This window comes from Canis lupus, chromosome 31 (genome assembly GCF_011100685.1).
Source record: "Canis lupus familiaris isolate Mischka breed German Shepherd chromosome 31, alternate assembly UU_Cfam_GSD_1.0, whole genome shotgun sequence".
NCBI lineage: Eukaryota > Metazoa > Chordata > Mammalia > Carnivora > Canidae > Canis > Canis lupus.
The window spans coordinates 11735101-11748342 of NC_049252.1; the positions used below are offsets into that span (position 1 = coordinate 11735101).

Genomic DNA, 13242 nt, shown 5'->3' on the forward strand with positions numbered 1-13242 from the left:
TTTGTAAATTTCTCACAGATCAAACATGTGCTTTCTGTTCTTAAACAATGTAACTTTCATTTCAGAGTTTCATTTTCTCTCTAGAATGTCTTTTTTTTTTTTTGAAAAGATTATTTATATATTCATGAGAGACACAGAGAGAAAGAGAGGCAGAGACACAGGCAGAGGGAGAAGCAGGGTCCATGCAGGGAGCCTGATTTGGGCCTCGATCTTCAGGATCATGCCCCGGGCTGAAGGCGGCACTAAACCGCTGAGGCTGCTCTAGAATGTTTTGATTTGTGTGATTAATCCCTTTTAAGCAAGATCCAAAGTCACACTATATGGTGTTGGGAAGACTGGATGTTTCTACTGCATGCCAGACAAGTTATAAATTGCTTTATTTCATTCTTGAAATAACAAGGCATTGCTTTTCCCACTTCACAATAGGAAATGGAAATCTATTCTAGTTTGGGAAACATCCTCAAAGTTACAGAATTAGTATTTGGAGGCAAACTGATAGGAACTGAGGGCATTCTCTTTCTTTCATACCATGTAAATGTTAGGAATCCCATGCTATTTAAACTAGAGTATAACCTGCCTTGAGGTATGAAGCAATGTATGAAAGCCAAAGGATAATGAAAACACTTAGAACTGAAGCATCTGTTTTAATCAAATTTACCATCCTCAGCGGTCATAGGATCAGGGGAAGTTCCATGTGTTTCTCTTGTTGATAACTTAAAATATTGTTTTTTTAATTTGAACAAATATGTAGGTATTATGAATATAAAAGCAATATTTACATTTGGAATTCTTTGGTAAAAATGTCCAAGAAGCATTTGCTTAAGAGAAGTTGTAGGTACATGAAGGTCAGTACATTCTCATCATATATGAACTTTCCTGCCTTTTCTAAATGAAACTTACAAGAGTAAATATAAACATTATGAGCCATAATTTATTCATAATTTCTTCAGTTAATTTTATGACTCACAGAAAGTATTATCATTACATATGAATCAGGATGTATACACACACCACTGGAAAATAAATTTACATAATACTCCATCTTGAAAAAAAGATCAATTAGTATACATATTAAATTGCAGTGATAACTAGTAAGAACATGGTGATTTACAAAAGGGAGCTGGACCATATGGTCTCAAGGCTGCCGTGGTCTGAGGTACACAATTGTATCTGTATATCTTAGTGTACTAAACATTTATTTTATATTCTTCAGCAGTCACACTGAATAGTGCTGAATTTTGGTAAACAACAATAAAAAAGGTTTTGAGTTTTTCCCCCTAATTTTTTGGGACTTTAACTCATCCTGTTGTTAGCTTTGAGTAATTGAAGAAAAGAATTTGTCTCTATTTTTCAGGTTTCTCTGGCGACATTTGGCATCTATTTCTTATTAGATGAAGGAAACATTTTAACAGCCACTAAAGTGTTCACATCCATGTCTTTGTTTAATATTTTGAGGCTTCCTTTGTTTGATTTACCAGTGGTGATCTCAGCTGTGGTCCAGGTACATCCAAAATATGCTTAAACTAAGAATCGTTCATCTACTGGAGTCTATGGTTTTGCACATTTTGTCTTTTTTCCCATTATTTATTTCACTTTTTGTGGTTGTTTTACACTGCTTTCAAAATTAGTCTCCCTGAATTAACAAGTGATAGAAAACATTAAAGATTGGAAGGAATCATGTCTTCTTTGTCTATGCTTTTCTTCTATCAAAATGACTTTTAAGTATTTCAATATAGGATATTGTTTTCTTTGCTAAGTGTTAGTTTCTTTTGTTTGGCTTTTTAAAAGCTGATGTCAGATACTATGCCATCAAAAGGCTCATTTTCTGTTTTCAGTTGAAGATTTTTTAACGAGGTCCTTTGCCTGGAACTGGATATGAAGGTTTTCCCAGGGTTTAGCAGCATTTCGTCTGTACTGAATGAATAAAGACAAGTGCATTGATAATATCAGTCTGCCAACAAACCGTGTATGAGATATTTGGTTCAGCCTACCTCTATTGTAATCTTCAGTCTCTGGAGGCTCTGTGAATAAATACTATAATGAGTAGAAAGCTGCTGAAACCACAGGGAATGTGAAGAAGTGAGTTCCTTGATCCCTGAGAACCTTGATGCCCTGAGATTTCCTGTTAAATTTTTTGAATGTCAGGTTTGGATTGTCTGGGTGTCCCCCATCGAATCCATTTTCTCAAGTTGAATTCATAAACCAAGTGAAGCTTTGCTTATTGGAACCAACTCTTTGATTTAAGAACTTTGCCCTTAAATTTTTATATTATTTGAATAAATATTAACTTATAGTTGCTAATAGTAACTATAATAGTAACAATGATATTAAATTATATTGATTATATTAAAATTATAATAGTAATAATAGTATATTATTTGAATACATAATTATATAGTGAATACCGAGTAATCCACTTTTGTCGTACCTTTTTTGTTGTTATTTTACTAATAATGACCAACAGAGGGCAGAGAAGTACTGTTGATGTGACGCTTTTAACATTTGTTTCATAGCATTTTTTTCTTAAGAAAAATACCATTCTTAGAATCAGTTTTGTTTTGCTTTTGAAATTAGAATCTAGCTAAAGGTCTGCTATCTCAAAGTGTTCTCCAACTCCAAGTAGCACACTACATAAATACGGAAAGCAATTGTCAAAAGAGAAAGAGAAGTAAAGGAAAGAAAAAGAAGTAGATCTGCATACTAATATGATGTACTTGGTAAACAAAACCATGGCCCAGTTACATTTTATTCACTAACAATAGATGTCTTCTAGCCTAGAGTGAATAAAAATACATTAGAGATTTCATGTAAGTCAGCTTGAGGAAAACAAAATTGATACTTTTTTTTTTTTTAGTAATTTTATTTACTTATTTGAGAGTGAGCGGGAGAGAGAGCAAGAGTGGGGTGGAGGGTCAGAGGGAAAGGGAGAAGCAGGATCCCCCTGACCCGAGAGCCTGATGTTGGGCTGGATCCCAGGACCCTGAGATCATGACCTGAGCTGAAGTCAGATGCTTAACCTACTGAGCCTTCAAAATTTATACTATTTATCCTAATTGTAGCTAAGCATATTGTAGCCCTGTTACTGAAACTCGGTGTTATTGCCGAAACTATCATTTAATATTCAGAAGCCGAATTCATTCAATTCTAGAGCTGTTCTTAAGAACTAATCTTCCTATAATTATTAATTAATTAGTTATGATGGCTTTACCAGAGTGTTAAGGAGGAACTTTTGTGTCTTTTTCTCATGCCTTCCTGCATAAATGACATCTGCTTTGATCTGTGATTCCTGAAGCTGTTTTTTCTTTTTAGGAATGAAATTATTTATAAACATTAGAACAATTCAAGCTCTGCTTGCTGAATATCTTCAATATCTTCAATTTGCATCACAAATTTTTAATCATGCTGTAAGTCTTTTTAGTTGAAGTTCTTGACCCTCAAATTCCATGTGTGTTTATTTTGATAGACAAGAATATCATTGGATCGTCTGGAAGACTTTCTCAACACTGAGGAGCTTCTTCCTCAAAATATTGAAACAAACTACGTAGGAGGTCAGCATTTCCTCTGCATTCAGTATTTATTTGACTTCCAGGTTGAAGATAATAGGCTCTAGGATGCACCATTGTATTTATTTTTCTTCTTAGATCATGCCATTGGATTTACAAATGCTTCCTTCTCCTGGGATAAAAAAGGGATTCCAGTACTAAAAAAGTAAGTCATAGTTTGGGGAAAATTAAAAACAAAATTTTTTATTAACATTGAATTCTACAATGGTCCATATTTTTATTTCTTAGAGTTTTTAAAGCAGAAGATGAATATATTAAAATTTACAAGACTTATTTTTTAACCTCCCACTATACTTTGCATTTTTATGGATTTTTTTTACTCCCTTGTTTTCTATTCATTTCTTCTGTTTTCTCTACAGCGTTTGTTGTTTGCATTTTTGGAAGGTTGGGTGTTCATAGAATAATGTAGTATAATATGAATAGCAGCAGTTTCAAGGATGATGCTCAGTACGCTAATTTATCTGGGAATAAACATTAAAAATGTAACAAGAACTTCCTATATCATCTCTTTCCTTTTCTTGTCATACAGCTTGAACATAAAGATTCCAGAAGGAGCTTTAGTGGCTGTTGTAGGGCAAGTTGGATCTGGCAAATCATCTGTGCTTTCTGCCATCCTGGGGGAAATGGAGAAACTTACAGGAGTTGTTCAAAGAAAGGTAAAGCTAACAATACATTCTTTCTATATCTCCTAGTGTAGTAGGCTACAGTCAACACATGGTTAGTGTCAATAAGAATTTATCAAATCAAATTGAAGATGCAAGTATTTAATGGGCATTTCTAGTTTGCAGCAAACATTTCAATTTCCACAAAAATTGATTAGCTATGGATGGGTTAGTAACAGCATTTTGTCCTCCAAATACTTTAGTGAATCATTTATGAATGCTTATGGTAATTGTTTGATGATATTAACTGAATTGCAACCAATTATAGAGAAACTAATGTGATTTATATTTTAATTTGATTTGGTTTCTAATTATCATTCATTGCAAAGTTCCCTGAGTAATTTCAGCTACATTTCTAAGAAGTCTTATTGTTGCTCGTGGGCAGGATCATTGATCCAGAAGAAAAATCAGAAAAATAATAATATTAATAGCTTGCTTTTAAATCTCAGCCCTTGGACTATGGAGAGGACTACTCCAAGCCTTTCATTGTATTCTTAAAGGCAAGTAGGAATACGAATTCAACAGGTTCTTAATCAGCTGTTTCTTTTTTGAAACACTAACCAATGAGTTTTCCTTATATTTAACTAACTCTTAGGTAAAATATTAATGTAATCCCTCCTCACTTCTGACAAGATGGAGAAGTTCTATGGATCTGAGACTAGTTTCTTCACTTTTTCTCTCTAGGAAGAATCTGCTCCAACTCTTTGGTTTTTCTTCTTAATATGTATTTCCTCATATCCTTATACCTTTCCTGGTTCCAGTCCTTTAATGATGAATTCTTTATTTATTCTTTTCTCTTTCAGCATTACTAGTACTTATTTTAGGATCAACTAAGGTATCTGGGACTTTTTCTGATAAGATTTTACTTAATGAATACCACTGCTTTTTAATCTTCATCATACTGTCTTTGTACCCTTATGTTCTTCATAATGATTGCAGTCAGCCATTTGTCTTTAGTTGAAATGACTATATCTTATCTTAGGCCAGTGAATATCCTTTAAAAATATGATTGTCATATTGGTTTTATTTTCATTTATTTAGTGTCTTCAGCTTTTTTTTACTAAGCAAATACTATGCACACATATTATGTGCCTGTCACCTAGTACCAGGGAAACAGGCATGAATGTGATATATCCTGCTATTTACAGGGTTCATAGTCTAGTGAGGGAGATATTAAAATCAATTATGATAAGTGTTTAAATCAGATATAAAAAATGAATCAAAGTATAAGGAACAACAAACTCTGAAGAGTTAGAAAAATTTTCAGAGAGATGGTAGTCTTTTACTTGATCTTGAAAAATAGTTGGGAATTAATCAAGATAAAAACAATATTAGTTCTGGATTTCATCTAAAGCATTAATGTGGGATCCCTGGGTGGCGCAGCGGTTTGGCGCCTGCCTTTGGCCCAGGGCGCGATCCTGGAGACCCGGGATCGAATCCCACATCGGGCTTCCGGTGCATGGAGCCTGCTTCTCCCTCTGCCTATGTCTCTGCCTCTCTTTCTTTCTCTCTCTGTGACTATCATAAATAAAAAAAAAAATAAAAAAAAATAAAGCATTAATGTGCAAAGGCCTAGCCTGGTTCTTGGCACAGAGTCAGCCAGCTCCCTGTGAATTTTTATGGTTATTGTTATCTTATTATGATGGTTGAGGGTCTCATGGTAAGATTTAAAGATTATTTCTGGTACCTTTGAGGATTTGAAATTAAGAAAATGTTCATGGTGATGCAAGAAACCATAACAATGCTGTTACTAATCATAAAACAGAGAGGACACCCTTTGTTTATAGTAAGCGAGAGTTGTGAAAGAGAGAAGATATTATCTGTCAGTATACTTGACAACCTTGTCCTTTGGTCTGGAACAATGGTAGAATTTGAGGTATCATACTCTGAATTATTTCCCAATTTTTTTTTTTTTTTTTTTTAGGAGAGGGAGAGAGGGATCGGGGAGAGGCAGAGGAAGAGGGAGAGAGAGAATCTTAAGCAGGCTCCATGCCCAGTGCAGAGGCACCTCAGAGCTGGATCTCTCACAACCAGGAGATCACAATTGAGCCAAAACTAAGACACTTAACCATCACAATTGAGCCATGCAGGGACCCCTCAAGACATTTTTAATCCTAAATTTGTAACTGTTATTTTTGTCATTTCTAATTTAATAATAATAATAATAATAATAAATTTAATGGTTAGTGTTCACAGCATGCTTTTGTGTTTTATCTTTCTGTTCCTCAAGGTTTCATATAAGCATATTTTTGAGGCATATCATATCACAACGTTCAACCTCCAGTCTCCTTGTTCTCAATATCAAAGGTTCACACCAGGCACCATTCATGTAGAGTATTCAGTATTCAGTGTTCTTTGATGGAACATTAGAGATTTGGAAAACACTTTTTGAATTAGCAAAACTTTTATTGTGGTTTCTTTATTAGAGTAAAATGAAACAAAAACACATTTGCACTTGTATATGAAATTAAAGTTATAATTATTCTTAAAGTTAAAGGAAAAATATACACCTCTGTGAAAATGATCAACTCTTCTTTGGCTCCAATCATTCCAACACTACAAGTCTATACCTCTCAATGTAGTATTTAGTTTCTGTTTTATATTCTGCACCATTTTTCCTGTTCCTCAGACTTTTTTTTTTTTCTGTGTTCTTCCTCTGTTCCCCTTATCTTGCTAAATACATAAGTGTCCAAAGTCTCTATCTCTTGAGAATTGATTTAATATTATTTTACTCAGAGGTTATTCGCTATGCAAGGCAGTTCAAGAGCAATTACTTTTATGTTCACGATCAAGTCAGATCAGAATTACATTGTTTTGGATCAAAAGCCACTCTATGTCTTACATGCTCAACAAAAAGGAATTAAAGGAATTAATCTTTGATCTTTAAAGTACCTGGAGAAATCAAAAGGCTAACAGTTACATACATATACATAGGCTCTTGGGTCAAAAAGTACTTTAAATGGCTTGTATTGTTATCCAGTGCATAGTAGCCAAAATAAATTCTCTAAAATCAATGTTTGGATAGAGTTCATGGGGCACATTGAGAGGTAAGTCTCTAGTTCAAATACTGTGGGTCCTTTCTAATAAAAGGGTTAGTTAAAAGGATATATCATACAGTAGACTGTCATATATTCAAGAATCATTTTGAGACATAAAATCCTCAAAACATAAACTTAGGAGCACTGTGTAGAAGATACCCCGTCTAGGAAGGACTTGTATCTCAGCTGTGAAAGTACATATAGCAAGTCAGCTCCTTCAGGATTGGCCTGCTGAGAACAGGCTGGCTAAGGCCCCACAGCTGAAGATCAGGCCAACCTAGCCTAACACAGAGCCACTCTGATGAGTAATACTCTATATCTCTCTAGAGGGTTGGCCAAAGCTTTGTTACATCTGGATCACGGTGTGACTTCTCCATCCACTCAATCCTTCTACCTTCTTTCCTTCCACAAGAATTGATCGCAAATAAACAACTTGCACTCCAGGCATAGTGTTGTGGGCTGACCTGTGTTCCCCCCAAATTCATATGTTATAGTTCCAATCCTGAGAATGTGAATGTATTTGGAGATGAAGTCTTTCAAGAGGTAATTAAGTTAAAATATGATAGGGACGCCTGGGTGGCTCAGCGGTTAAGCATTTGCCTTTGGCTCGGGTCATGATCCCCGGGTCCTGGGATCAAATCCCCCATCAGGCTCCCTAGAGGGAGCCTGCTTCTTCCTCTGCCTATGTCTCTGACTCTCTATGTCTCTCATGAATACATAAATAAAATCTTAAAAAGAATGTATAATTGGATGGGCCTTAATCGAATATGACTGTTGTTCTTAAGAGAAGAAGAAATTAAGACATACATACCCACCCAGAAGTAAGGCCATGTGAAGACTCAGGAAAAGACAGTCATCTACAAGCTAAGGAGAAAGGCCTCAGGAGAAATCAACCTTACTGACAAACTTGTTTTCAGATTTCTAGCCCCCAGAATTGTGAGAAAAGAAATTTCTGTTGTTTAAGCAACCCAGTCTGTGGTACCTTGTTAGGATAACTAGAGCTGACTCAGTCTCTGCCTCCAGAAAACTCCCACCAGAGACAGATAATTCTGATAGAAACTACAGTGAAAGCAAATAAGAAGCACAAAGTAACTCATTTGAAGGGGTCTTGAATAAACATATATAAAATTAAAATGTAAGTAGGATATATTTACATTTAAGAAATAACCTAGTTTTTTTTTTAATTCAATTTAAAGTTAAAGAAAGCAAAACCATGGACTAAATATGTTCCTTTAATGTGGTACATGCAACTTTTTCTTTTCCCTCGTTAAGAGTATTTCTTTTATTTCTTCCCTGTTTAGGGTTCTGTGGCTTATGTTGCCCAGCAGGCCTGGATTCAGAATTGCATTTTACAAGAAAACATTCTCTTTGGCTCCATCATGCAGAAGCAGTTTTATGAGCGAGTATTGGAAGCCTGTGCTCTCCTTCCTGATTTGGAGCAGTTACCAAATGGAGATCAAACTGAGATTGGAGAAAGAGTAAGGAAAATATAATTTATCATGTGCAGGAATAAAACTCCATTTATCTGTGCTAATAAAATACTTATAGTCTTTTTCCTGAGGTCTCAAAAAGCCATATGCAACTATAATTTTTAAAAAATCATGACAAAATTCCTATGAATAGGATGGGAATATTAAGGACAAATAATTATCTATAATTGACTATTTGGAAAACAGATTTAAAATCAGCAGGAGATTCTGTCGTTAGTATCCACGTGGGGGGAACGATAGCTCACCAACTGGATCATCAGCACTTTGTTTTGGTTGCTGGCATAATGCTGTTCACTCTCTAATGAATGAATGATAGTTTTGTTTTGTCCTCCCCCCCCCCCCACCCCCGTATCCCTTGTGCACAAAGTCAAGCCTAGGACAGTAGCAACAGAGTGCCAGTCTCCAGTGGTGGCACCACGGTCAGGTTCTAAAAAGGCTCAGGGATGATGCTGTCATTAATGCACCTACTCTGTGTTTGTTCATTCTTGCTTAAGAGGATCTCGTTTCCCATAGTCTTTGTTCTATTTTATTTTTATCGCATTAATGAATAGTCATTACGTTGCCCAGTGTTTTGGAGTTAAAACAAAACAAAACAAGATAGCGTGAGCCAAAGCATGAACCTGAGAGATTATCTCCGACACATGACTAAAATCGCCATTAATTAAACATGAATGCAAAAGCAGCCTCTGCCTGCGATTCATGTGTTCTGTGAAGATGAGTAAATAATCCTTGCTGAGTGCTTTGAATTCCTGAAAAGACAGTCAGCATAGCATTAGTGAGGCATTTTTTACTCCTGGCTCCCTGTTGTTTAATAGTCCTCATCTATAAACTGATAAATAAAATAGAGAGCAAAATTATAGAAAGTGGACATATTTAAAAATCTAGAATGAGGCAAAATTTACCTTTTAACTAGACTTATGTTGTCTTTGCTCATAGCCTGTTACTTTGTAGATGTATTTTCTCAAGTTATTAAATACATTTAAATTTTTTCCCCACCTCTTTGTTTTTTTCTGGTGTCTTCACTATTCCCAGGCAAAATGGCACCATAGCTAAAATTATGAGGAAATGTGACTTCAAACTTGTAAATACATATTGAATATTATGCCGATAAAGCCAATCCCTAATAATATGAAATAGTCGATAGTATATAACTAAAAAGAATCTAAAGAAGGAAAAAAATGCAAAATATATATGAATAATGCAATGAATAATGAAATATATATTTAATATAGACATAAATGTTATTGCCATTTATAACTTATGCCTTTTATTATTAAATGTCTCCCAATTTGACGATATATATTAACATAAACATGTAATTGAACATTTCAAAAGGCAACCTGTTTACAGCTGTTTAGGAGATAACCGAGATAAAAAATGTAGAATTTTTCCTCACTTTCATTCATCTTTTCCTTTGGCATTCTTCATTTGACCACAAATATTTTTATTCTGCTACAGGGTTTACAATGGTGAGCAAGAGAGATATCACCTTGCTTTCAAGAGATTGCAGTCTAGTGGATCTTTGCCAATGATATTATCAATTTTCTTTATTAATATTTATTAATCACCTTGTGTCAGACAGAGTTTATGTGCTGGGAATGCAAGGATCAACTAGCTCATAGGCTTGTGAGGGAGACTTCCTTGGAGATAGCCATTTCCAGCAAAGGGATGAGAAACAGAGCACTGTGAGACAAGAATGGACAGAAGGAATCAATTTACTGGGAACTCTGGGTGGAAGACTGCTGTCAAAGAGGATTTCTCAGTGTGAATAGCTTTTGAATTGAAAAGGGAAGATGAGTGACCAGCCTCTGCTAGTCTGGTTGGCAGGCCACAGTCAGATGAGGGCAGTATTGGGAGAGTGGTGGAGACATGAGTGAATACGAGAGCATAAGTATTGTGCATTTATTTTTTTAAGATTTATTTATTTATTCATGAAAGACACACACACAAAAGGCAGAGACATAGGCAGAAGGAGAAGCAGGCTCCCTGCGGGGACCCTGATGCAGGACTCAATCCCAGGACCCCGGGATCACGACCTGAGCCAAACACAGACTCTCAATCACTGAGCCACCCAGGTGCCCCAGTATTGTGGATTTATACTAAGGGATTCGTTGATGGTCATGGATGATGGCAGATGAGATGTGAGCATCCCAGGTTTTTAAACAAGGTGATTACATAATCACAGGATGTGCAATGACAAGGCAGATGATACACTGGAGAGAGGAGTGATTGGGTGATAATAGCTGATATCGATTGCCTCTGTACTTGGTGTCGGATCTATTGTAAATATTTTACAATTATTAAATGCTCATGACAAACCCTTGAGTGGGAAGCTGATAGAATCATACACACACAGACACACACACACACACACACACACACACACACACATCTATTGTCTTACTTTATTTATTTTTTCACATCTGTCTCCCCTGCTAAACTATGACCTCCTCACCATAGAGACTCAGTTTCATTTATCTTTGAATCCCAAGTGTTAGCATAGCACCCAAAATATGGATATACAAAGGAGGTATTGGTTGAGTAGGAAGAGAATGAGAAAGGCAAAAAAGCAATGGCATCTTACAATTAGAGGTAACTGGGTAAGTTCTGTGTTGCAAGGAGGACTTTAAGCCAGATCTGTAAACACTAAATATAAAATAAATCAAGTAAATTGGGCCTGGCTCCATAATTCTCTATACGTGGCTGTACATGTCGACTTTAATTCTTACACGGAATGATGTATATTCCTTATTCTTGCTTCTTAGAGTTGTACTTTTGCCAACAAGACTTGTACTAATCTTTCTACAGAATAAAATAGGACATGGTGATTACTGCTTTGGTAATTTAGCTATTATTCTCAATTTTCTATGTGTCAATTTAAAAATGATCACCAGTGTCAGTATGTGGTTGGCAGCCAAAAGTCTTATTTAATGTTTCAGAGGTATGACTCTTCAAAGTTAGGGGATTGGCAGTTCTTTTCTCCTTAATTGTTAGTATCTACTTTTGAAACCAAGCAGTTAACAAAAAGTAGATACATCTGTTAATTAGCACAAGTTAGTAGCACAGGGAAATAGGGGGTGGGGGTAGGATTTGGATTTCAGGGTAAAGAAAGGTTTGAGGGTTAATCTTGAGTTGTTATCTATCCACGCTACAGAAGAGAAATTGGATATCACTAGATATGCTTTGAGATTTACACCTTTTTTGTTCTTGATTTTTAACTCCTGGTCTCTTTTCAGGGTGTGAATATAAGTGGGGGCCAGAAGCACCGAGTAAGTCTGGCCAGAGCTGTGTATAGTGGGGCTGACATCTACCTCCTGGATGATCCCCTTTCTGCAGTTGATGTTCAGATTGGAAAGCAACTTTTTGAGAAAGTGATTGGGTCCTCGGGTATTTTGAAACACAAGGTAACCATGGTGCCACTTACGCTTTTTTGGGGAAAGGGAAAGATAATCTGCATAGCATTGTGCCTCAAATTCCAATACTTTGTTCATTTGTTGAAGTAGTGAAATTTCACATGTAAAGGGGAATGTCATATTGATCTTTTCACAGATAAATTTTAATGAATATTTTTAAAAGTTTTTCTTACAAGTTTACTGACAACAATTTATATGATTGTTACTTTATAGACTGATCCCGTATTCTAAGGGGACTTACATGTTGAAATGAGTTGGTTTTAGTTTACTCAATTTTTTAAAATGATATTTTCATACATAGCACTTTCATAAAAAAGTATTATTTTACTGATTATTACTTAAAATTATGGTGTTAATAACATAGCAATAACAATTTAGTTCTCTTGTGAAAGGGCCAAGAAGAAGGGATTAATATTTACTAAGTGCATCCCATGTCTGACACTAAATTAGTTCACTTAGCTTTTACAGAAAGTCTCTGAATAGGTATTATCATTATTCCTGGTTTACCTATGAAGGAACTTGGAGTTCAAAATGATTTGATATAGGTTGCTTAGCTTAAGAACATCAGAGGTTTTAATAAATGTAGAATTGTTGAATCACTCTGTTGCACACCTGAAACTCAGGTAACATTGGGTGTCAACTACTTTAATTAAAAAAAAAAAAAAAAAAGAGCAGCAGAGATTTTTAAAAGTCTATCTGACCATAAAGCCATACTCATTCCTTCATAGTATGCATTTATAGATTTTTTAAATATAAGGCACTCTGGAAAACATTAAATAAATGCATAAAATGCATTTTACTTATGTATGTCAGTAAATAATAGATAAATGTCTTTACTTATTATTAAGTCTTTACTTAACTCAAGATGGAAACTTCTGGCTCAACTCTATGTATATTTGTATGATAATATGGAAAGATTTAAAAAGGAATACTATGAATTAGGACTGGAATCAAGCACTTTATTGTAATGCTATAGGATCTTTAAAAAGTAAGCATGAATGACAGATATGAAATTTTTTTGTTATGAAATTGATTCATTTTTAATGAATGAAGAATAAACTGAACGAGATGGTTAA

The 13242-nt window shown here is 35.1% G+C and overlaps 1 protein-coding gene across 5 annotated transcripts in view; it reads left to right on the top strand.

Annotated features, from left to right (window-relative positions):
• LOC478384 (multidrug resistance-associated protein 1-like) overlaps window positions 1–13242 on the top strand; it is an 86988-nt gene that overhangs the window by 34621 nt on the left and 39125 nt on the right. For 4 of the 5 annotated variants that reach the window (XM_038581225.1, XM_038581226.1, XM_038581229.1 and 1 more), the window contains 6 exons: window positions 1355–1501; window positions 3464–3548; window positions 3642–3708; window positions 4093–4219; window positions 8565–8741; window positions 11990–12157. In XM_038581225.1, coding sequence (XP_038437153.1) covers window positions 1355–1501; window positions 3464–3548; window positions 3642–3708; window positions 4093–4219; window positions 8565–8741; window positions 11990–12157 — 771 coding nt within the window. The remainder of the gene's footprint in view (window positions 1–1354; window positions 1502–3463; window positions 3549–3641; window positions 3709–4092; window positions 4220–8564; window positions 8742–11989; window positions 12158–13242) is intronic. The other variant, XM_038581228.1, reaches the window with a different exon arrangement.